The sequence below is a fragment of the Quercus suber genome, unplaced genomic scaffold, assembly GCF_002906115.3.
Source record: "Quercus suber isolate HL8 unplaced genomic scaffold, Cork oak 2.0 scaffold_486, whole genome shotgun sequence".
Classification (NCBI taxonomy): Eukaryota; Viridiplantae; Streptophyta; class Magnoliopsida; order Fagales; family Fagaceae; genus Quercus; species Quercus suber.
Window position 1 is genome coordinate 223,419 of NW_027069936.1, and position 26,695 is coordinate 250,113.

The 26,695-nt window shown below is 32.3% G+C and overlaps 1 protein-coding gene and 1 long non-coding RNA gene across 3 annotated transcripts; both read right to left on the minus strand.

Annotated features, from left to right (window-relative positions):
- Positions 1 to 603: 603 nt before the first annotated feature.
- LOC112002893 (lysine-specific demethylase JMJ30) lies at positions 604 to 8,034 on the minus strand. Of its 2 annotated transcripts, XM_065763016.1 has the most exons (7): positions 7,461 to 8,034; positions 4,944 to 5,153; positions 4,385 to 4,516; positions 4,136 to 4,279; positions 2,857 to 2,949; positions 2,164 to 2,242; positions 604 to 918 (listed from the first exon to the last, which is right to left on the minus strand). In XM_065763016.1, exons 1-7 carry the CDS (start codon positions 7,893 to 7,895, stop codon positions 878 to 880), a joined length of 1,134 nt encoding a protein of 377 aa, XP_065619088.1. In that variant the 5' UTR covers positions 7,896 to 8,034; the 3' UTR covers positions 604 to 877. The 2 variants fall into 2 exon arrangements, with proteins under 2 accessions (XP_065619088.1, XP_023890817.1); XM_024035049.2 differs by lacking the exon at positions 604 to 918 and having other exon boundaries at positions 1,861 to 2,242; positions 7,461 to 8,032.
- A 6,205-nt stretch (positions 8,035 to 14,239) lies between these two features.
- LOC136063108 (uncharacterized) lies at positions 14,240 to 15,220 on the minus strand. The gene is made up of 3 exons (XR_010624819.1): positions 15,014 to 15,220; positions 14,877 to 14,929; positions 14,240 to 14,709 (listed from the first exon to the last, which is right to left on the minus strand). It is a non-coding gene; the product is annotated as an uncharacterized LOC136063108 (long non-coding RNA).
- Positions 15,221 to 26,695: the final 11,475 nt, after the last annotated feature.

A 26,695-nucleotide genomic window follows, 5' to 3' on the forward strand; every position in this document is an offset into this window, starting at 1 on the left:
TTTTTTTTTTTTTTTTTTTTTTTTTGGGCGCGCTAATCTTACTCATTCATGTACAAAAGGGATTTCAAGTTTGGAATCCCACTCAACCACCATCCAATACTTATAGAAATAGTGGGTTTTAATTAACTCAACTAGTAAAGTTTTTTATCGTCAAATAAGAAATTGAGGATTGAAATCTTGTTTACAAAAAAAAAAAAAAAAAGTATATTATTATGGAGAAATAAACCTTATTATCAATTTCAAACTCTGAGAAGGAGTTTAAAGGGAAATGAGAGGATTACGTGTAAGTTCAATGGGACTCCAAACTCCTGGCAAAATTTGCTTTTCTACTAACTACTCCAAGCTTTCTTTTTCTTTTCTTTTGTCGCAAATCTAGATGTACTTGTCCAAGCCTTGCAATTTATTGTGGTTTATATTAATAACCATTATATTTATTTTTTAAAGAATGATTAATAGTTAAATATCCTCTCTAAATATATTAATACCATTGAATTGTATTCTTTGCTAAATTTATTTGTCATTTAAGAATTATGCTTTTATATGCGAATGAGCTATTTATAATTTATTTTGAAAATGGTTTTAGAGAGTAGCCTCTAACTAAAAGTAAAGAAAATCAAGTGATTTACTCCCAGGACTTATCAAGGACCTTAAAATTTAGATACATATAAATGATATCTTGTGCAAATCTTAGATACATATTTCAACTTTCAAGTTGACACAATACATAAATCTTTCTCTCTCACAGTTCTCATGTTGACACGATACCTTAATTTATCCAGTTTTGGTTAGAACAAACTCACAAATAACCATATCTTGTCTCAATTCTTTTCTGCTTAAGTTTGACCAAATGAATCATATATTCCCAAGTTTATGACACCTAATAACCCCCTCTTGGGTTTTGCCTCGACTTCCAAGTCACTAAAACCAAAACAACTAGTTAAACACAATTTGGAGCTCAAGTTCATTAACAAGTTAAATTATGTATTTACATTCAGTTTATTACTGAATTATTTTGTTGCACAAATTCAAACATGTTCATAAACTACTTGATTAACTTATTCTTTTTAAGTATAAAATAAACATTATGAATAACAAATTTTATCCATTCACAAATCTATGTTAGTAATTAAATAACTAAAATTATATCATTTGAATTAATTAGATAAATGGTTTTCATTTACAAGCTAAAAAAAATAGATTTATCAATCATGTATAGTTAAAAGTTATGTAGAAGTTTTATTAAGAAATAGACTTTTATATTATCACTAAATTATAAATAACAATTTGACATCTGATATCTTATTAACGTATTTACAATTTTACAAATTCAATCTTAAGTCTATATAAGTATATTTTTATAATTGTATACATAATAACATTTAATATTATAACAAAGTAGTTCAAAACATTTTACTATCCTTAAACTTAGTTCATTAAATAACATTTAATATTATAACAAAGTAGTTCAAAACATTTTATTATAGTTAAACTTAGTTCATTTAATAGTTCGAGCTAAACATGAACTAGAGTTTTGACTCGTCTTCTAAATAAACGAATATAAACAAGTTTATTCCTTAAATCAAGTCAAAATCATTCACAAGCAACTTGATTCATTTATAACACTATGTCCTAAGTAGTAAAAAAAAAATGGATAGGGAACACAAGTGTAAAAAAAACATATATTTCAACTATGTAGCTGAGAGATGAATAATGAATAATCTATATAATAAGAAATTTTATTAGCTTCTCAAAAAAAAAAAAAAAAAAATTATTAAGTAACCATGCTAAAAATTATCAAAATTCAGTTTTACATGTCTCACATATAATAAAAAATGTCAACAATTCTATTATTTGGAATACTACAGTCGAACAAAATTTTTATATACATAAATATATTTCTAGTAATAATATCAATCAATGTTTTTTTATTTTTTATAAGTAATAATATCAATCAATGTTACAGCTACCCCTGTCTATTAAAAAAACATAGCAGCTACAATTATCCAAAATGCTCAGTTCTATATCAAGAAAATATACGGGAAACAATAACATTTCATGCCATGCTTCAATTTTGAATGTCACTCCACCAAAAGCTAACTGACAAACTTGGTGTTAAAGATCGCACGTAGTGCCACCATTTGGGCGGGATATAAAGCATCTCACCTTCCTCTAAAATGCAGTCCTGAAATTCTAAGTCATGCACCTTTGGAAACTGCGTCTCGTCTATGTTGTCTAGATCAACCTTCATTCAAAATTATCATCAATCAAACTGGAGAGGGATTTTAAGTTCATACAATGCAGATCTATATGACATGAAAGTAAAAGCATGAATATGCTGCACTCTGAAGACTGACACCACAAAAACAGGATGGAAGAAAAGAGCAAGAAATGCCCACAAGTTTTCTTCAGTGTAAATTTGTCTTTTTGGGCCAAAAGTTACATTCAATATGAAACTCAATTTATAAATTAAGTGCGGTATGCATTCAAGTTATAAATGTAAGGTAGGAAAAGAGAAGGAAGATAACAAATATGGGATTCAAACATAGAACAGCTTTGGAGGTTTGATAGGAGATAATGTCCAGGCCAAACAAGAAAATGTGGCCGCCAGATATATGTGCTGGATTAACAAAGTTCTAAACAGGAAACTGGTATTATTATCCAGTGGGGTGTTAAGGAGCCCCAAAAGGGTTCCAAGGAATTTGCTTGATTGCAGTTTAAAGAGACTCTGGCACAGAATGACTTAGCCACTAGCATTGCAAGTGTACACATAGTCCCACATTTGTGTGTGAGAAAGAGAATGTGTATATTCATCAAAATGAGAAAGCAAGCTTATGCAGAGTTAAAAATTGCAGCTACCTGGCTTGAATTTTTAAGCATGGTTTCAGTGTAAGGGTAAAGTTCCTCCGACACTGAAGCAGAATAAAGCCTTATATACTTTTTGCCAACGACCTGAAAATAAAGAGGCAGAGCTAGTTCAATATATATATATATATATATATTTGGATAATGTAAAAGACAATAGACCAATGCGCACACACACACATTGCAGGTTTAAATCAAACCAAAGAATGAAGCCTGCATGATAAGCTTATACAATAAAAGTGCATCAAAATGGTTGTATAGAGAAATTAGCTAGTTCAACCATTATTAGCTATCTGAATCAATATATTTTATTCAGAGTTATGGCTTACATAAATTTAAGTTGATTGCATCACTGCATGTAGGACAGCTGCAATAGTGTATTTTTCTTTGCAATTACATGTACTTTCATGGCTCTAAAACAAGCTTTACTACACTCGTGGTCAAGTCTCGGTTGGCACTTTTGCTTTAAAAGAGCTTTTGCTTATGTGCACTTGAGACCCTAATAACACCAAGACAACTTTAATGCACCACAACTGTCATACACTTTTTCCTTTTAATAGATGGAACTGCTTAGAAGTTAGAATACAACATAACTTTTATTGCAGATTTTTTGCTCATCAGTAAAGCAGAATATAACACTTACTAATTTCAGCATTAAAACTTTGCAAGGGATTAAGTTCATTAAAATGCAATGCCTCAAAATAAAAGTACAAAAATGCTCGAGTCTAAAGGTCAAGATCCAATTGAATTGTCTTGCCAGGACTCTATAATTCGTCACAACTTAATGACATGTGTAGCTGTGTACAATTTGTTTTTTCACCTTCCCAAGAGTGAATGATAAATGCCTGGCATTGAAATACATGAATGTCTGGGCACTGCCCATTTTGACATATTTTAAGTCTATCACAAAGTCATACAAAGAAGTATGAAATGCTCACTTAAAATCAAACCATAGAGACTGAAATTTCTGTTATCTCATAGAATGGAGTTATGCATTCAAAGCGGTAAACCAATTTTACATAATTTAATTATATAGCAAATATCCAGAAGTGAGTAGCTTTAACTAATATATCACTTCTAAGGAGAACAGGAGAAGCTTGAAACCCTAGCAGAATGACCATGGTAAACAATAGGAGACTGAAGCTAAATTCCATAAACAAAAACAAATAACAAGAGGTAAAAGCAACAGCCACTTGAAGATAAATATAGATGAACAAACCCCATAAGACACCTTCATTTTACAATTAATCAATGCATTATATGTCTATAATACCTGAGCAAGTATATTATGATGTGGATCATGGTGCAACGGTGTTACTGTCCCAGCTGGACCAAACCAGGCATTAAGAGGCCTCAGCTCCCCACCCCCAGTAAAACAATAGTCAGGAACACAAATGTCCTTCCGTAACTCACTTATCTGCCATTGAAGTATGATATCACCATTTGAAAGGCAGCAAAGTGTAGTTTGACTGTCATGTATCATGATACCACAACACAGCATCCACAAAGAAGACTTAAATACCTGATCAAACAACGGATGTTGGGCGAGATATGTAGGGTTGTCAGAACAGTTGTTGGCCTCAATCCTTGCAAGAAACTGTGAAAATGTGATAAGCTCTTGCTTCCACTGTGAGCATAAATAGTTTTTGCCAACCTGCAAAAAAGTTTAAACTTTACCAATTTTCAATTATTAAATGAAAGTGGTTAGTATGGTAGGGTGGCAAGTAAATTGTGGCAATGATTTGATCATCTGACGCTCAGACACTGACCCTGCCTAATAGGTGTATTATGCATTAAACAACCCCTGAATCATCGAACTTCATCAAAATCAAATGATATGGTCACAGTGGACTGGGATGACTTTATTTGCGATAGTAAAAATAAAAGGAATACAAGTCATTCAAGAATAATGCATAAGCAGTCTTAAAAATAATCTGGAGCAGACAAAGGCATTTGTAGTGGACAATATATTTGGCTATTGTTGCTATATATGGGAAAAGGAATGGACCAAAATAGAGCCTTCATATTGACTTAGTAGACTATATTCAAAACTTATCACAACAATGGTAAAAACTAATTACCTCAACTGGAACTGTGCGGCCTCCAGCAACCCTTTTTAGATAATCCAAGTCATTCCACTTTGTCCTGGCTGGCCAATGAGCCATACAGTCACTAATAATAACTGGAGAACCTGATAGAAAATATTCACGAAGGAACCCCTCCAAAGATAGAGCTGGCCTCTTTACCACAATTTTACAAGACAGAGACTTAATGGGTAAAGACCGAAGCACCTGCAATATTAAAAGAGCTGATGAATCTCTCTTCACTTGTGATATGCAGCATGCTAATAACCAACTCATAACCAGATACAACCATCTAATACAAGAAGGATTGCTCAAAAGAGCAAAACAATGGAAGGAAAAGAAAACAGAACATACACTAAGATCTTATCCCTTATTTCAGGCTGATCCACCTCTTCATTGCCCATCACCCAAAAAAAAAAAAAAAAAAAAAACCCTCATATAGGCTCCATCTGTTTCAGCTTAAACCATTCTTTATTTCAGGCTGATCCACCTCTTCATTGCCCATCACCCAAAAAAAAAAAAAAAAAAAAAACCCTCATATAGGCTCCATCTGTTTCAGCTTAAACCATTCTCAACAAAAGGTTTTGTACATGTTCAAGTGTTCAGTAGAACAGGAAAAGTTGGAAATGTTTTCAGTTCACTACAAGATTAATTCCAATATTCATAAATGATCCATGAAATCTTTTTAACCCTGTAAGCCATTTTCTGGAAACAGCCAATTACCCTTTACACTTAAGTTTAAGGCTTCTCAAAAGGAAACCCAACTCAAAATTATCTCACTAATATTAAAAAAAAAAAAAAAGTGAAATAATACTTTTTAAAGAATCTAAAATATTAAAAAATAAAGCTTAGCCAAAAGTCACTTCTTTCATTATTAAGTACAAGAAACCAACCAGGATTTAATCTTACATAATATAAAATACGTACTTCCTGGTAATCCTGGGTCTTTAACTAATGTGTAACCAGGTGCATTGGGGAATGTCATAGGTTCAAAGCTTACCAATCAACAGCAATAATTATTTGTCAGTGTTCCCAAAATTTTCAATCAAATAGTTGAAAAGAAAACTTGTGAATATTTTTGCAATAAAGCAAATGAATCACAGTTTCCTTAAATAATATACAACTTGCTGGGGGAGGAGGGGGGAAGCAAAATCTAAGGCCTTAAAGATGAAATGTCAAATTACTACTTTATACTGACTTTACCTATTATTAAGGCCTAAAATTACACATTATGATCTTTTATTTTTTAATCCATTTTAAAAGAAGAGATTATTTCCTTTCAATTTCTTCAACTTAGACTTACCAAAAAAGAGGAAAAAAAAAAGTCTTTAACTTGGACTTGGATTATACAACTAACAAGAAAAAAGTCATGAATTTGCAAAAAGGCTTACTTAGTCATGGGAGATATAGTAAAACAAATTATAACCAAACTAATCCTATCTAATGCTATGACACCCCCATCTTTTATAATTAGATAGTCTCAAAATTCGGGAGAGAAAGATAGGGTGGTTTTTTTCCTTGAACATCTATGCATATATCTACTAGATACAATTAGGCCAATGATTGTTCTTGGTTAGATGACCAACCTTAAAGATCTCAGCTCACCCATATTGAACAGTGTTCAGAAAAAGAGAGAAGTTCCAATAAGCAACACCATTTTGCTGAAAATAATATGAAATTGTTAGTGAGCTCATGGGAGCTCTGCCCCCACAAATATAACTAATTCACTTAACCATAGTTCAAAAAATTTTCCCCTCCTTTTTGGTGAATATTTTCAATGTTGTTTTTTTTTTTTTTAAGCATTCAATGTTGTTAACTTTTTATATTATATTAGTAAAAACTAAATATTTCATCGATTTCATAGCATAATATCATGATTCATGAACAACAACAACAAATTTCACAACTTTTGTGATAAGTGCAACATACTGAAGCACTAGTAAATACTCCGGCACTCAATTTTACAACAATTACAGTCAACTGTGAGTGTTCGGCCAAAAGTGTTGGGTCCCATGTAAATAAGAGTGGCCACTACATAGAAAGTGTCAACCACTCTCAGTCGACCACGTTAACATATTACATATATTTAGCATCTCTATCACATAGACCATTAGTGACGTCATTTTTATGTTACATCAATCATAACAAGTGCAATTTAATAACAACTTATTTAACTGAAATTAAACAATATTATAGTATTTTTACTGAAAATATTATAAATAAAAATGTAAAATAAAAAAATAAAAAGTAAAAAGTTAAATATACAAACCAAGCATAATAAAATTGCTATAAATTTTCAAAAACAGTAAAAAAAAAAAAAATATATATATATATATAATACTTAATTAATTTAAACTTAGAAATAAATTAAACAAAAAAGACGAACCTCACCTCCTCTTGATCTAATTGCTATAAATTTTCAAAAACAGTAAAAAAAAAAAATATATATATATATATATAATACTTAATTAATTTAAACTTAGAAATAAATTAAACAAAAAAGACGAACCTCACCTCCTCTTGATCGAGTTCATGGCGAACTAATCGACGATCAGAGCTTTGATCGGAGACCGTGGAGTCCCTTGCTACGGCGGAGACCTTTTCGACGGCGGAGTCAAGGTCCTTACGGAGGAGCGAGCCGCCCATGATGAGGCCCATATCCAAAACCCTAAGCGCCTCACTGAGCTCACCGTTGGAGAAGTGGAGCCTCGCCACGTGGAGGCACGCCATTGAGTACGCGTCACGCCACACCGGCAGCACAGAATGCCAGGGACCAGAGTGGAGCTGCTCCCACGCCATCTCAAGCGCCGCCTCAGCCGCGCGTGGGTCTCCTGCCTCCGCAGCCAGCGTCGCCATGCTCACGAACGCGTAGCCTCCGTGCTCCGAGATCGCGTGGAGGAGCGTGGCGCTCTCCGCGTCTAGCGTTGGAGTCTCCAGCTTGTCCGCCATTTGAAAAAAAAAAAAGAAAAAAGAAAAAAAGCTCCGGTAACAGGTCGTGTGAGAGAACAGAAATCACAGTCACGGACACAGAAAGATGTAGAAATAAGCAAAGCTCTCAAATATATATATATAGTGAGAGAGTTTTTTTTTTTAAAAAGATATTTTCTTTTTCCTTTATTGCGTGGATGCACTTTTTGAAGAGATATTTTTTGCATGTGCACTTTTTCAGATTTTTTTTTTTTTTTTTACTGTTACAAGGAACTTTCTCGAATTTTACTAACGCACAAGATATTTTTAGGGTCGGTTTAAACTTTAAATGCTGTTTATTATTGAAAATTAAAAAAACAGTACTAAAATAATTTTTAAATATGTAAATAGTGCTATAGATCTAATTTTAATAAAAATTTTGCTAAAAAAAGTATTTATGAATCTTATGAATAGTGCACAGATCCATTATCCAAAAATGCACCACTAAAAAACGTGCAAAATGCACTTCCCAAACAGGCACTTATTATTATTTATATTTATTAGTGCCTCTAGAAGTTCTAGAATTTTGACAATTAATTAAAGCATCCAATTGAAGATGGATGGTAGTCAATATCAACATATAATGTGATGTCAAAAATTAGTTGATTGGGTGCTTCTTCTTTTTAATTAAAAGATAGTTAGGAATATTTATTTTTGCTGCTAATTTTATAGCTCGAACACACGCATCCTGCACATAAAGATATATTAATCCGCTTATAAGGGTGGTGTTAAAAAAATATTAAAACATGCCTTTTATAAAGGTGTAAAATGGAGTGTGGAATGGAGGAGAAACATCTAACTAACAAGAGAATGGGCAAAAGAGTTTGTAGGTCTCAACTCTCCACACATATTTGGTGCTCTAGAAAAGAAAATGGAATGTAAAAAAAAAAAACAAAACAAAACAAAACAAAATATTTACAATAATCAAGACTATTGATTAAAGAGAGAGAAAAAGTTAGCAACAAAGGAAATAACAAAATATATGCATTATTTATGAAAATTTGGGTGCTTAAAGAATCCTAAATACTATATCCCCTTTAACATAAAGGCAACTCTTAATCAACTTTTATTATTGTTAATGTTGTTGTTATTGTTGCGTGAGTAGGAGAATATATATGAAATATAATGTTATTACACACTGCAAAAAATTTCACATGCCCTCTCATATAGTAATAGTATCACCTCATTTGGATCCACCACAAAATAAAGGGAGGACGAAGGGTGTGAAAATTTGGGTAACGTTCTCAGTAATTCTAAGATATTTTAAAGATGATTCATTGAAAGAAACTAAGGAACTAGGAGAAACTACATTAATTACATAATCTAATGTATGCATGCCTAGTGGGACTCGAACCCACAATTGCCTGATTAGAAGTCAGACGCCTTATCCATTAGGTCACAGGAGCTCTTGGTTGTAATTCTAAGATTTTTCCTTTGAAATGTAGTGTACCGTACGACCAAATTTAAGACCAACAAAGAAAATTTCTATGAGGCTTCCAATGCAATAGTTAATATACTAGCCTCATCACACGTGCATTGCTAGTATTATAAGACTTTTTTTTTAGGAAAAAAAATTCTGTGTTTTTATTTTATATATATATATATATATAAAATTTTTATTTTGCAAATCTAATTTATAAGTGGATAAAAAAATTTGAAAATTATCAAGAAAGTGGTCTTTTTTTTTAGACAATATTTTAGTAAAAGTTAGAGTTGCATTTTTACAGAATTGTCATTTAATTTTGTCTCTACTTAAAAGATAGAAGTGTAGGGATATTTTTGAACTAAAAAAATGAAAAATCCAAACTGGGAGGAGAGAGAGAGAGAGTTGGTGATAAAGAAGGGTGAGACGTGTACATTCTCTAGACATATAGAAACAAATGTCTCTACTTTTTGCCTAGTATTATTGAAAACAAACAAAACAAGAGACATATAATTTGATAACAACCGTTGAAACAGCGGCTTTTGTCCAAAACTTTTAGTGAATGAAAACGATTTCAGGGTCAACATTTTGATCATCTATCAAAAAAAAAAAACATTTTGATCAGTTTGGAACAAATTCCTCTGAAACAACGTAACCTTTACATCATTCTTGGCTTTTGTGATTTTTTTTTTTTTTTGGTTTTTTTTGGGGGTTATGAATAAGTGTTTCATTATTACTAACCGCTAACCACTAAGGAGAAATAATATCTAGAACGACTTTGTAGACCACATACCTAATCTGCATCGGGTCACACTATTTGGTTACGATATTTTCAATGTTCAAAGCATGTGACCAAGTGTACATCCTAATATTGATGGACTTTTAAAGAAACTTTAATGTATAAAATGACTTCAAGCTTCACATCTAAATCAATCAATCTCATATCAGATTCCTATACATTTATTTTATTTTCTTCTTTCCATTTCAATGAGAAATTTGCTGGGGTCACTTCAGGGTTGAAGGAGAAGAATTCATTATTAGACAGTCCAGCACTACATATTTTCAATTTGTTATGAAGAACTTTGGTGATACATATGTAGACAACATTGCAATAAAAGATGGGCCAATAAACATGCTTTTAAGATGAAGTTACATTTTCTAAAGAAAGCCAACATGGTCGGTCCAAAAATAAAAAAAAAAAAAAAAAAAAAAAAAAGGCTTGGACCTAACCTGGGCTTGATATCCCGACTCGTCAAATGCCATATGTTGGTATATTTTAGCATCAAAACCCCAAAATGACCCATTATCCGGTCTTGTTATTGTAAAAAAATTTAAAATTGAGTTACGGAGCCATCATAAATTTATGATGGCACTATATCTCAATTGTAAAAATAAAATATACATTTTTATTTCTTCTCTCTCTCTCTCTCTCTCTCTCTCTCTCTCTCTCTCTCTCTCTCTCTCTCTCTCTTCTTCATCTTTTCTATTTTATCTCCATTTCTCCCTCTTCTATGTCTGTTGGTGTGGTGGGTTTGCTGCCATGGGTAATGGGTTTGCTGGTCAATGTGGTGGCATGGTTGTTGGCAAGATCAGCGTGGTGGGTTTGCTGCCATTGATAATGGCTTTGCTGATTAGTGTGGAACTATGGTTGTCAGCGAGATCGGAGTGATGAGTTTCAAGATCAACGTGGTGGCATGGTTGTTGGCAAGATCGGTGGTGGTTTTTTGTGGTTCTTGCAGTGGGTTTCTCTTGGTGGTTGTCGGTGTGGGTTTCTCTTGGTGATTCTTATGGTGGTTGCTTTTTTGTGGTCTTTTATTTTATTTTTATTTTTTTTGAGAAATTTTTGTGGTTGTTGTTGGTAGTGGGTTTGGTGTTTTTTTTTTTAATGGGTTTCGGTGATTGGCATGGTGGTGGCTACTGTGATTATGGTGGTGTTTGTTGGTCGATGCCGTGGTGGGTTTGCTTGGTGGTGGCTGGGTTTTTTTCTTGGTGTCGTGGCTGGGTTTGCCTGGTGCAATAGTGGGTTTGCTTGGTGATTGTGGTAGTGGAATTTAATGGTGGTGGCTTAGTTTTTTTAATTATTTTTTATGAAGAGAGAGAGAGAGAGATGGTGAAATTAATAAGTCCAAATCTTCTGTTTCACACTTCTTGTTCCACTATATGCTTCATAAATAAAAACATACTACATGTTCATCTAATTTATTAAATGCTAAATTTATGTCTTCTATTACTTCAATTACCTAAATATGATAGGTTATTTACTTATTTTAGGAAATTGAAATAATAGAAAGCATAAATTTAGCATTTAATAAATTAGATGGACATGTGACATATTTTTATTTGTGGAGTATATAGTGGAACAGGAAGTGTGAGATAGAAGGTTTGAACTCGAAATTAATATTTTAATGAATAAATGAGATAAATAATAAATGTAATGTTAAGTGTATTGTAAAATGGTATTGAATAATAGATAAAGTAATTTTTCAAAAGGAATGTGAATGCTCTAGGGGTNGGCTTGGACCTAACCTGGGCTTGAGTTAAAAAACATGCAGCGTGATCCAAAATGCCAAGAGGGAGAAATTCTATTTCTAGTTCTTGTACTGTGACAATCAAATTTTACAATATTTTTGCAATAAATTAAAATGTCAGCTCATCATAAATCAAAATAAAATAAATTATACCCAACTCCACAACATAGTCCAAAACTCAAAATAAGTTTTTTTTATTTATTTAATTTTTTATAAAAAATTTATAAGATTTTGTTGTGTTTATATGCTTTTTCATTGCAAAACAGCTTGAGGGAAGTTTTAAATAATGCAAAAAGGATTGACTAAATTCTATCCAACTTTCTAGCTAAAACTGCTAGATCCTCTCTCTTATTTGTCTAAGTATATAATCCCCAATATAAAGTCTCTCTCTCTCTCTCTCTCTCTCTCTCTCTCTCTCTCTCTCTCTCTCTCTCTCTCTTCTTCATCTTTTCTATTTTATCTCCATTTCTCCCTCTTCTATGTCTGTTGGTGTGGTGGGTTTGCTGCCATGGGTAATGGGTTTGCTGGTCAATGTGGTGGCATGGTTGTTGGCAAGATCAGCGTGGTGGGTTTGCTGCCATTGATAATGGCTTTGCTGATTAGTGTGGAACTATGGTTGTCAGCGAGATCGGAGTGATGAGTTTCAAGATCAACGTGGTGGCATGGTTGTTGGCAAGATCGGTGGTGGTTTTTTGTGGTTCTTGCAGTGGGTTTCTCTTGGTGGTTGTCGGTGTGGGTTTCTCTTGGTGATTCTTATGGTGGTTGCTTTTTTGTGGTCTTTTATTTTATTTTTATTTTTTTTGAGAAATTTTTGTGGTTGTTGTTGGTAGTGGGTTTGGTGTTTTTTTTTTTAATGGGTTTCGGTGATTGGCATGGTGGTGGCTACTGTGATTATGGTGGTGTTTGTTGGTCGATGCCGTGGTGGGTTTGCTTGGTGGTGGCTGGGTTTTTTTCTTGGTGTCGTGGCTGGGTTTGCCTGGTGCAATAGTGGGTTTGCTTGGTGATTGTGGTAGTGGAATTTAATGGTGGTGGCTTAGTTTTTTTAATTATTTTTTATGAAGAGAGAGAGAGAGAGATGGTGAAATTAATAAGTCCAAATCTTCTGTTTCACACTTCTTGTTCCACTATATGCTTCATAAATAAAAACATACTACATGTTCATCTAATTTATTAAATGCTAAATTTATGTCTTCTATTACTTCAATTACCTAAATATGATAGGTTATTTACTTATTTTAGGAAATTGAAATAATAGAAAGCATAAATTTAGCATTTAATAAATTAGATGGACATGTGACATATTTTTATTTGTGGAGTATATAGTGGAACAGGAAGTGTGAGATAGAAGGTTTGAACTCGAAATTAATATTTTAATGAATAAATGAGATAAATAATAAATGTAATGTTAAGTGTATTGTAAAATGGTATTGAATAATAGATAAAGTAATTTTTCAAAAGGAATGTGAATGCTCTAGGGGTGTTTGGTAATATTGTTTTAAATAACAGTTTTTAGTGTTTAAACAATATTACTCGTATTTCTATATATTTTTCACTCACACGTATTTCCTTGAAATAACAACGATACTAAAAATCTTTTACCAAATAAGCCCTTAATATTTCCTCTTATAGCAAAAAAGATGCCATTCCTATCCCAAAAAAAAATAAAAAAGAAGAAAGATGCCATTGCTCTTCTCAAATCCAAAGCGAGCTAGTATATAGTGTATTCAACATATATGTTGAGTCACTCACACACTGGCGGGTCCTACAGTGTGTGAGGCCCGCCTATGTGTGAGAGACCCAGCATATATGCCAGGTACATTATATAATTTTTGGCCCAAAGCATTGTACCATGACATAAGTTTCCAGGTAGAGTTGTACAACATGGTACTATGTATATAGCCAAAATCATTGGAAATTTTTGTTTTTTTCCTTAAGAGTACCATTCAACTTAATTACCATTTCCCTCATATCCTACTCTATTGAATAACTATACAATTCTAATTTGGCTTTGTAATTTTTTTCCAAACAATATATTTCTTAAAACTAGCAGGAAGTTGAGGATAAAGCAATTATGTTATCGGATTGCATATGGACCAGCTAGCTTAAAACCATGAAAAATGAAATCTTTTGGGCCAAAGTTAGCAGTCAGTCAATGAGCACAAAGAGACAGAGCCCATACAGCCGAAAAGGAATCACAAATTTTGGATTAATATTTCACCCATTCCTTTTTTTGTTGAAAATTTGAAATTATCTTTTTTATGCCCATTGCCCAATTTCAAAAATAAATACAAACCAAATCCAAAAAAATAATAAAAAAAATCTCACTGCCACCTCAAGGCTCAAGCAAAGTAGTAAACAAATAGAAGCATAAATTTTGCTTTTCAAACCATTTTTCTTTTTAGTTGTTATATACTAAATACAAAACCGAACAAGAACTTCGAGCAAATAATTCTAGATAATTGCGTTTACAGAGGAAAAAAAAATGTTAATAAAAACTGTTTTAATTTAATCTAAATAAACCTAAAATCAAATAGCCCATTCAGAAGTCTTATATTCCCAAAAGCCAAGTATGAACAGCTCTATACAAGACCAGAACGCTGAATAACCCATTATTATACTCCATGACTAAATAAAGGAACAAAACTGGTGAGAAACTGAGAAACCCACCATAATAATCTCATCTTTGACTGAATAGAGGTCCATATATAGAGAGGGACTAGGGTTCTATTGGGTTGTTGTTGTGGTGAAGAGGGTCAGGTCCAGTTGGAACTTCTCTTGCTGAGTCTTCTATGTTGAGAACAGAAGCTCCTCCATTTCCAAATATCTCAGCCTGGATTTGAAATTCCTTTTTCCAAAAAAAGAAAACTTTCTTTAGAGAAAGATCATTTCATGAAAAGGGTACACATTGGAAAGATAAGACAGTGAAAGAAAAGAAGTAAAAATGGTATCTTTCTGATTGTAAAAATGGTATCTTTGACATGCTTTTTATATATGATCAAAATATATGTATACCTGTGCCATCAGTTTGACTGTGTTTTCTGGCATTGTTGTTCCACCTTGGAAACCTGCACATTGAATGGTAAATATATGCATTAACAAAAAGTAAAAAACAACTCCAAGAGAGAGAGAGAGAGGGGAAACTAGCTCACGGGTACGAGAAGATTGAAGAAATGGTATTGAAGCAAGTAATAGAATGACCAAAAAGGTTGGAACCCAGGTGAGTGATTTCCTAAACGCCATTTTTGTTGAGCTCAGAAACCCAAAAAAAAAGCAAGCTTTATTGTGAGAGAGAGACAAGACAAGAAGCATAGTATAGAGGCTGATGAGAGATAAAAGAGATGAGAGCTGAGATGTAATTTTGGAAAATGCTTCGTAAAAATATCAAATTCGCCCCCTGTAATATTCTCTGTGGATTACATCATAAAGACAGTTTTACCCCCATAAAGTAACACAAAACAGGCAAAGTTGCCAAGGGTAAAATTGTCTTTTAGATAGTATTATTACAATTCCGAGTTAATATTACAACATGCTTTGACAATTCTACAAAAAAAAAAAAAAAAAAAAACATGCTTTGACAGTCCTCGTACATGTTCGGACAGACATCCTCGTAGCGGATAGTGACGGCGTGGGACACGTGGTGTATACCCATTGATAAGTGCCACGTTAGTGTGTGAGAGAGAGAGAGAGAGGGTAGGACAGCTTTGGTCCAATCATTGTTAGTGGAGCCCAGAAGATCACAATGGCGTCGAGCCACTGCACCTTGCCAGACCTCTGATAATACAATATTGCCCTTTACTACTTCATTGTATCCCTTGGTTGAGTGAGGGCTTTCCTGGTATTCTAAAAAGGCAACAATATTAGGACAAGACACAAGAGTGTGTGCCCATTGCCAAGGGCAATGGCTAGGCCATGTGAGATGAGCAGATGCCCTGAAACAGGGCATCAGTCCAATGGCATTTGCCCATAAATAGTGTACTATTTCTTATGAGATATGCGCAAGCACAACCATGAACCATGGGGACTTGTTCTTTTCTTCTCTTTTCTTTTTCTTTTTGTGTGTGTGTGTGGTAGAAAAGGATTGCACTGCGTTAATTTAACATAAAAGAGTTAAGGCAAAACCTCTTATACTACAAGCCCCCTGAATCATAATACAATTAAAAAAAAAAAAATTGATATCTATAGGAGGATTAACCAAAACCATAAAATTTTGTTGTTGAGCTGCTCCATTTTTAAGCTAATCTGTTTGTATACTGATTCGCCTCTTGAAAATAGTGCTTAATCTCCATGATTGGGATTTTTCTCATAAGTTGCATACAATCCAAAATGAGGGTAGAGTGAGCATAATTATTACACAAACTACCTGATGTCCGCTCCATCACTACTTTAGCATCAAGCTCAATTTTCACAACTTGTAAATTTAGACTTGTTATCTTTCATATTATGTAGGTTGATTAAATGACGTATGAATATGTAATTATTTATAAACTTTTCGTTCACCAAATCGTATAAATATAGGGTTTGGTTTGCATTTGGTGTTTTAATGCATTGCACGTGATAAATTATGGACATGTATTTAAAATGGTTCACTTATTCGCATTGTGTTTAGTCTAATGCACTAGAACACTAAACAGGAGCTTTAGCCATTACAATCATTGTTGCAATTACTACAATACTTTTCTTTCTTAATTTTTCATTATGCTTATGCAAACAATGAAAAATCAGATTAATAAAGATTGGAAGCCCCATCAATTTAAATCCCATTATTTAAAAATTCTAAGAGCTTTCCTAATTCTTTATCCAAACACAAGTTAACAGTTTTCATCAATAATAATGTTAAAGTAGTCTTAGGATTTAAATTAGATTTTGAAAATTTTTCCAAAACCTAAAGGATGGAAATTTTTTCCAAAACCTAAAGAACGAAAATGTCATTAGGTTGACATAAAACACAATCACTTTCTTTCAGTAGAGTTACTTTAGTCTTTAGGGTCCCATTAGGGATACTAGTGAAATAGTGATGTCAAGAAATCTTAGTCGTTCCACAAAAGCAATTCTCACATAAATGAATTAACAAACAAGTTGGAATTTATGTCTCCTCTCTCCAGCTTGAGTAAACGTATTCAAATGGTATTATTTGACCTTGCTTAATATTGTAATCCGTGTAGTTAAAGGACAAAAACACCACAAATGTTTTTTTGCAAAAATAAGGTTACTAAAATAAAGTAGCAAGCTAGGTAACATCGATTGCTATCAGTTAACATATCATTCAAGCTATTTATTAAAGTGGGTTTCAGACTTCCAATTATTCAACTAGTAAAGTCTCTTGTCGTAGAATAAGAGATATAAAGTTCGATCCCCGCCTACACCGAAAAATCAATTGGTATTTGAGATCTGAGGTTCGATCCCCACATACACCTAAAAACCAATTAGTGTCTTGATTTAATAATAAAAAATAAAGTTAACATTAGGAGCGGCTACCATGGTTTGAAATCATCTCTAAATATTTTTTTTAAAAAAAAGGCTATATATTGAAAATGGGCACAAAATAACTAATTTTTCTAGCTCGGGAACTTGAGAGAGAGAGAGAGAGTCTTTATGTAGATTTCCTTTGATAAAGATATCCAAAAAAGGTGAGTTCAAGTGCAGAAAATTCGATCCCTTCCATCCCTTTACACTGTCCTACAAAGTGGAGGCGTGGGCCACAAACGTTTAAGTTAACCGGAAGCCTACACTCTATCACTTTCATCTTCTCAGGTTCAACGATCTAGAAATGCTCTGCTTTTCACTTGCACTATTCCAATTCAAGGTTAATTTGTCAAGGAAAGTAGTCAACCATTAAGATCTCGCCTTCAATTTTAGGTGCTTGTGAAAGTAGATGAAAAGAATAAGTATAGATATTTTTCGACATTAATGTTAGAATAATAATTAAATGATTAAATTTATCTTTTTCTAACTGTTTAAATTTCCAAAATAAGCAATTATTTATCATTGTGTCACAACAGCTGATTCTGTATTCGAAAAAAAATCTAGAATGGAATTGTCGTTGTAAAGCTGCAACAAATGATCTATTCCTTTACAGATTTATGAAATTGTCCTTTTCACCAGTACTGAAAGTGTGTTTATCTTTTTCAATGGCTAGTTGTCCTAAACATGGTGTACGTACCAACCAAAGTTGAGATTCACCATAAATTCTCGAATAAATTGTTCTTGATAATGTGGTGGTGCGAATAGCAATTTCTTTTTGTTAAAAATGAGACAATGGAATGCTTAAAGTTGACCTTCTGATAGTTGACAAAAGATTTCTATGCCAGCATCACTAGCTATATAGTATTTTATTACAAGCCAAGTTTGAAAAAGCAAGTTAGGAAGAAATCAAGAGTTCATAAAAACACACAATTCCATAGCAAGAAATTAAGAGTTCATAAAAACACACATAATTTCACATCATTTTCTGAACGTAAAAACAAGTAGGCCTTCAATTATTTCGTATACAGTAATGTTAAGACCACAACTAAAATCATAATTTTATCATAATTTGTTCACGTGACGAGTTGTAAATGGTGGAGTTATAGACTTACATAGACCCATCACATTTACTCCAAAGTTTACAACTTGCCATGTAGACAAGTTGTGGCAAAAGTTATTTTTATTTTCGGTTTGAAGGTGTAAACCACTTCCTCATAACTCTATATATTTTTTGTCATTTTAAATTTTATAGAGATACTTATATTAATTAAAGAATTTGAGTCAAATTATTACAAAAGATATAAATTACTTCACGGGATCTTTTATTCTTTCCTTTTATTTTCTTTTTAAATAAACAAAGTGAAATTTTGATAAATGTATAATAAACTTATATTTTGGTATTATTGGTCATTTCTATTTTGATAGATATGATAAAATTAAATTCAATGACATCTGTTTCATGATAAGTGATCTTTACCATCAAGTCAAGATATCGATTAGTTTTTTTTGGTAAGTGGCTCAACGATAATGAGACTTTATTAGTTTGGCAGCTAACAGAAAGTCTAAAACCCACCATTATAGGTCTGTAAACCACCATTATAGGCAACTGAAAATCTAATAACAAACCTTAACACTAAAAGTGTGGTCAAATGGATGAATGCAATGCACTACAATTTGCAATAAAAAATTTCTAAATATATATATATATATATATTGTATGCACTTGGAGAAATTCCTCCACGATAGTCGGAGCCATCAGCCAAGTTCTATTCTAAGTTCTACCCCTAAAATAGATAAATAATGTGTGTGTGTGTTTTTTTTTATGGGTGTGCACACCAGTGCATGCACTGTGATAGGCTACTGTATGATAATTGATAAGCCCTGCCCTATAAAAATGAATTTAAAATCAAGGGAATCATGATCCACATCCTAGATTAGGTTCATGAAAATAGATAAAACACATTATCTTAATTAGAAAACCGAAGAAACTATAACTACATTAGAATTTAGCCAGCTTGTTAAGCTCTAGGTATACTATTTTATTCTGTGTTTGCTGCATGCTTTTTCTACCCATAAAAAACAAGGTAGTCATTGGTTAGATCACACATTCTATGATTTTCAGTAGTCATTATCAATCCAAAGCTTATTGGTGTTTTTTTTTTTTTTTTTTGGGTCCACTTTTTTGTAAATTGATGTTATAATCGTTAAATATGTACTATATCACTATATGCTTTAAAAAAACAAAAGGATAAGTAAAAATAATAAGAATATAGGTTATGGAGTGCATGATCACATATATAGCAAATGGTAACTGGGGATTACGAAATAAATTATAAATACACTAGGTTTCCACTTTCAAAACTTGGTATAGCCATTGGTCGTATCACTGATTCTATGATATGTAGACACTCGTAAGACATTAACCAGGCTTGAGTGGGAAAAAAAAAAAAAAAAACTTGATGGTGGGTTACCAACTTAAGAAGTCCACTTATGTTTATTTTTTAATTTATTTTTGCTAAGAAAGTCCACTTGTTTATACTATTAGATATAAAAGTTTTTTTTCTTAAAAAAAAAGTTATAAAAGATTTAAATACAATATCAAGAAAACACACAAATAAATATACAAGAAGTTTTTCCTCCACACACACACACACACACACACACACACACACACAAAAAAAAAAGATTAAATTTTATAAGGATGTGGTGTAAAACTCATGTTTTACATCTCCAATCCCAACATGTCACATCATCTTATCATATATTTAAAAATAAACATAATCACACTCAATCAATTCTAATACCCATATATAAATCCAACCAAATTGAGAATTTATTGAAATGTTATTAGGTGTAATAAGATGTATTGAATTTTCAGTAATATGCTGACGTGATAATCACTTATTGGATAGTGTAAAATATAGATTTTACACCCCATCCTTATAGAATTTAATCTCAAAAAAAAAAAAAAAAGTGTCAATCAATTTTTTATATATGTGAGATTTGAACCTCAAGTGGGTGTTTAAGGATGTGGTGTAAAACTCATGTTTTACATCTCCAATCCCAACATGTCACATCATCTTATCATATATTTAAAAATAAACATAATCACACTCAATCAATTCTAATACCCATATATAAATCCAACCAAATTGAGAATTTATTGAAATGTTATTAGGTGTAATAAGATGTATTGAATTTTCAGTAATATGCTGACGTGATAATCACTTATTGGATAGTGTAAAATATAGATTTTACACCCCATCCTTATAGAATTTAATCTCAAAAAAAAAAAAAAAAGTGTCAATCAATTTTTTATATATGTGAGATTTGAACCTCAAGTGGGTGTTTAAGGATGTGGTGTAAAACTCATGTTTTACATCTCCAATCCCAACATGTCACATCATCTTATCATATATTTAAAAATAAACATAATCACACTCAATCAATTCTAATACCCATATATAAATCCAACCAAATTGAGAATTAAGGATGTGGTGTAAAACTCATGTTTTACATCTCCAATCCCAACATGTCACATCATCTTATCATATATTTAAAAATAAACATAATCACACTCAATCAATTCTAATACCCATATATAAATCCAACCAAATTGAGAATTTATTGAAATGTTATTAGGTGTAATAAGATGTATTGAATTTTCAGTAATATGCTGACGTGATAATCACTTATTGGATAGTGTAAAATATAGATTTTACACCCCATCCTTATAGAATTTAATCTCAAAAAAAAAAAAAAAGTGTCAATCAATTTTTTATATATGTGAGATTTGAACCTCAAGTGGGTGTTTGGTATTGTTGTTTAAACAACCGTTTTCATTGTTTAAACAACACAACACGTATTTTTATGATATTTTTTCATCCACACGTATTTTTACAAGACTTAAACAACGTTACTAGAATAACGTTACCAAATGGGCCCAAATCTCTTATTTTAAAAAAAGAAATTTTACCGACTAAAATAACTATAACACACAAAGTAGAAATGAATCTAGTGCAACATAAGTTCTGGGTACTTTTATTGGTTTTTCTCAAAAAAAAGAAGAAGAAGGTACTCTTATTGGATTATTGATCCCACACCCACTCACTCTCTTTTTGACAGAGGTTAGAAATTAGAACTCAATTGCCAAAAAAAAAAAAAAACCCTAATATTATAATTTGTTCTTTCAATTTCCAAAAGAAATTAATTTTAAAAAAATATTTAGGCATCACTTTTTTATTATGATTATTAAATTAATTTTCATCCAGTCAATTCCGAAATTTCTTTAGAAAGTGTACATGGTTAAGAGTTGTGTGACTAAGATTCAAATCACCCTGTAGCTTTTACCATCACCTTATCATCAAATTATTAAAAAATAATAAAGAGAGTGTGTTTGATCTAGCTACTCTTACATTAGTCGAATATAGACAAGTGTTTCAAGGCATTTCTAAATGTTAGTGAAAGCGGCAAGGGAATTAGGGAATGCTTTTTTTTTTTTTTCGGATAAAGAAGGGAAATGCTTAAATGTGTAAGCACAAGTATCATGTACTCGGTTCAGGAAAGGTACTAAATGCACGAAATTTTTAAGAGTTCAAGCTATATTTTTATTTTTTTTTATAAGTAAATTTAATTTTGCATTAAATATATAGGTTACCCTTTTAAATATTCACTTCTTTATATGGTTTTTATTTTATTTTTATTTTATCATTATTAGTATCATTTTGACCTCCTCTTAACTAAAAACCTATTTATGCTCCTAGATATATATACAATCGAATCACCTAATTCATTTTGACATGTTTTTGGAGATACAGCCTGCTTGATTTCACAATTTTCAATTATGCAAAGTAAGAGGATTCTAGCAACTGATATTAATATATAAAGGCAAAGTTCAGCTACAAAATTAGTTGTAACTTAATACTACAACTTTATTCAATATGTTTTTTATTGGAAGTGAATTTTGATAAATCCACCATTGGATTACATTTTTTTTTATATCTTCCATGCTTGCGAAATTTCTAGAAAATTAAAAATCAATAGCTATGTCATCAATAAATTATTTAAATTGTAAGTTTTTGTAGTTTAAAATTATGCATAAAATATAATCTTATAAATCATATAGTAAATAATATCCGATTGGCACAAAATTTGACAAGTGTATTAAGATCATAAAGAACATGCAATCCAATGGTTCAATTTTTGAAATATGTAGTTATTGAGGTACAAATTTTCGGGTCTTAATTTCATTAGCCCACTCACAAAAAATACCCACACAAGTCTATAAATGATTTTGAGCTCACATAAATATTTCCCACATATTACTCAAATATTCTTCATGTTATTAGGCTCCCAAAAATATTTCCTATATAAAGCCTCATAAATTGCCTTGGGTCCTCTCACAAATATTACCCATACTTATCACCTTACTATTAAAATTGTGCTACAAAATTATGCTATCTCCACAAAAAACCCAAAATCACTTAACTTGTGGGCAAAACCCAAAAGCCTAACAAAACCTTCTTACAAAGCCCGCTACGATGCTGCATCTCTAAAACCCACTACGATGCGACACTTTTAAAGCCTGCTACAATGCGGCATCTCTAAAGTCTGCTACGATGCGGCATTTCTAAAGCCCGTTACGATACGACAATATTTTTACAAAATCTTACAAAGCCCAAATGCTAATTTGGCACTTATTTTACAAAGCCCAAATATTAATTTGGCAACTATTTTACAAAACTTAAATATTAATTTGGCACTATTTTACAAAGTCCAAATATTAATTTGGCAACTATTTTATAAAGTCCAAACATTAATATTTGGCACCTATTTTACAAAGCCCAAATGTTAATTTGGCAACTATTTTCATGAAGTCCAAATGCTATTTTGGCACATATTTACAAAATCAAGTATTATTTTAACACTTGTTTTACATATACTAAATCCCTCACTCATGGGAAATATAAATTGTTCATCTGTCAAAAAATATTTCTTTCACAAAATTTATGGGGACTATGCTTATTTTTCTATAATCAACTAACTACAAAAGTCCATGAATGTCACCCATGGAAAAACCCTTCATTTTGTAGTGATAACCAAGCCCAAAGGAGCTCAACTACAAAGCCCAGTTGAGCCGGCCCAGCCCACACACAAATCCCAGCAGTTGGAGGTCACGTGAGCTGACCAACCAAATTTCAGTATAACTAAACTGTTGGAGCCCATTCATATCAAGTCCCAACTTGTCCAATCAGATCAAAAGAGGACACGTGTCCATCAGGGGTTAAATAAGCTGAAATTCTATCATTTCTCATGTGACATAAAGTTGAAACTGACGTGACAGAAAGCTGGGAAGCTTCAGCCAGCTGTCCCTTCTTTCTTCCCCAACCCAACCGGTCAAAAACCAAGAGCAGCCATGACCAGATCATTAAAGCTCCTGAAACAACATGAAAACAATTCATTTTCATACTAAAAATGTGTATTCTCTAGTTTATGGACCAAGCACATGAACCCCAAATGGAGAAATTTAGGGAAATGTGGTTTGGAGGGCACCAAGGGGATCCTGGTAGAATTCCTAGTAAGGGCACCAAGATTGACACCTAGCTTAGGGTGATGCAATCTGCCCTAGGGAGCTCTGATTCTAGCAGCTTCACGAGCTGAAATTCCATCATTTCTCATGTGACATAAAGCTGAAACTGACGTGACAGAGAGCTGGGAAGCTTCAGCCAACTGTCCCTTCTTTCTTCTCCAACCCAGCCGATTAAGAACCAAGAGCAACCATGACCAGACCATTAAAGCTCCTGAAATAACATGAAAACAATTCATTTTCATACTAAAAATATGTATTCTCTAGTTCATAAACCAAGCACATAAACCCTAAATGGGGAAATTTAGGGATATGTGGTTTGGAGGGCATTAAGGGGATCCCAGCAGAGTTCCTAGTAAGGGCACCAAGATTGACACCTAGCTTGAGGTGATACAATCTGCTCTGTGGAGCTTTGATTCTAGCAGCAAAGCATGCTTTAATCCCATCAGCCTAAAGCATGCTTTAATCCCATCAGGCAAGGTCAATCATCATTCAATGCTAAGTCAGAATCCCAGCTGTTATTACCAAAAACAGCAAGAACCTTCTAAAAGTTGAGATTACCACTCTTAGCTAAAATCCTAGGAACGATTCTCTAAATATTTTCTGAAGATTGAGGGAGATTTAGCAGAGATTATTTGCTAATTACCCCTTAAAACCCAACTATAAATGGAACTCTCCATTAATGCTTCACCAACTAACTAAGATATACACCAATAGAGAAGAACCTGTCCTTAGCTTCTCTGTCTTAGTCTTTTCTAAACTTTAGCAAAGTTCTGAATTACTAAGCGCTCAGTTTCAAGCATAGAAACTGAGTTCTCCAGCTCCTAGTTCAAAAACACCCCTCATACTTCCACTTAAAAACATTTAGCTATCCCCAATAGAAAGTCCCAGTAGCCTTACTAATTACTATACACTTTCACTCATTCTTCATACTACTCACCAATGACTCTCTTTACTCACTACATATACTATATCCACGAGTATGCCATGGCACCATAATGATCTTGTTGCGCTAGCTGGAATCTCTCTCTCTCCCTTCATCTCACACTAAGTTTTACTCATTACTTGTCATAATGGAACCTATGATGTTCACTTATTTATTTACTATTGATGGTTATGATGTAACTGTTACTATAGCATTTTTCTCTCATATTGTTGTATTAGAAGACTCTTCTCCAGAGCTAACGGATGATGAGTCTAAAAATGTAGATATTTTTCTTAATCTGTGAAATAGCTAACAGTTGGGAGTTTATTTCGTTTTGTATTACTTTACCGCTGGACTATTTTCTGCAGAAACATTCTACCGCCGGTGCATTTTCCGTAGAAACATTTTACTGCTGGGCTATTTTCTATAGAAGCGTTTTACTGTTAGACCATTTCTTGTAAAATGCTTTTTAATCATGTTGATGTGTCTGTTGTAGGGAAAATGTAATGAATCACTAAGTAAATCCAACATTATGAATCTATAAAAATTATGAATCTTTGATTTTTTAGAAATTTTGCAAGCATGAAGGATATAAGAATAAAATATAATCCAATAGTGAATTTGTCAAAATTTACATTCAATAAAAATATATTGAGTAAAGTTGTAACCTTAGATTATAACTAATTTGTAGTTAAACTTTGTCCAATATATAACGTATGGCTAACTTAAGTATCAAATCCTTACCCTTAGGCCAAGAGTTCATCTTCATACTCTGCTCTAGTAAATCTCATCACTCTGAGCCCAAATTGATTTGCTTTAGAAAAAAAAGTTTCTTTTTTTATTAATGTCTCAAAATAGTGGAAGGTCCTATCTGTTGGTTTGAAGAGTACCCTTCAATCCCGTTGTTTAGGTCAAAAAAAAAAAAAAAAAAACCCGCTGTTCGCTTTGTTTCTTGTTAATAAGATCTATCACCATGATATAATCATATAACCCAAGAAATAAAAAACTAAAAAGCTAAAAAAAAAAAAAAAAATTTTCTTTAACCAATTCCACATACCATTTACGTCAACCAGTTTCTTTTTCTGAATATTTGCGTAAATTAATCAACAAAATGATAGATGAATTATTTTATTTTTACAATGGAATAACTTCAAATGAGGTGGAATATAGTTATGCATAGGGATTTGGGAAGTTCGCGGCCGCCCCAAAAAACGGTTTTTTATTTTTTTGCTCTCCACAAATAAGGCTAGTTTAGGGTTTTTGATAGAGGCACCTCAAAATGAAAGGCATGTCAAATTATTATTATTATTTTGATAATTGAGGCAGGTCTTAGGAGATTAGAACATTGGATGTTTCAATTGAAAATATCAAAATGTGTTAACCAATTGAGATACAAAACTTTTAAAGAAAAAACATGTCAAAACTAGTTTCTATTATTTTAATTTATATTTTTCTTTAATACTTATCAAGGATAACGTAGTTTACGTTTAGTGGTATTGTCACGTTTAGACTCTGAGAACTAGAGTTTGAATGGACAAATTTTCTTCCAAACTAGTTTAAATAAATTTCTCCTAATCCATTATATTAGCGATTCATAATAATATTTATTTATATTATTTAAATAAGTCATATGATTTATCAAAAAAATGTCATGTAATTGAAAATATACATTGATGGTCTTTTTACGTGCCGTTAGTGGGATTCCTCCAATCAATTGTGTGATTGTGAATTGTGATCCTTCTAAAAAAAAAAATTATGTGATTGTGATGACTCATAAAGCCATTAAATTTTGATTTAACTCTTATATAACTCAACTTTGAAAGATTAATTAATTGATAATTTTTTTTTCTTTAATCT

What these genes read in the sequence shown, in the direction of transcription:
- LOC112002893 (XM_024035049.2), bottom strand. Translation starts at nt 7,895, where the DNA reads ATGGCGGACAAGCTGGAGACTCCAACGCTAGACGCGGAGAGCGCCACG. An exon ending in ATGAACTCGATCAAGAGGAG is followed by an intron (nt 5,154 to 7,460) that starts GTGAGGTTCGTC and finishes TTAATATTGCAG; the next exon opens with GTGCTTCGGTCTTTACCCAT. An exon ending in ATCATAATATACTTGCTCAG is followed by an intron (nt 2,950 to 4,135) that starts GTATTATAGACA and finishes CTTTATTTTCAG; the next exon opens with GTCGTTGGCAAAAAGTATAT.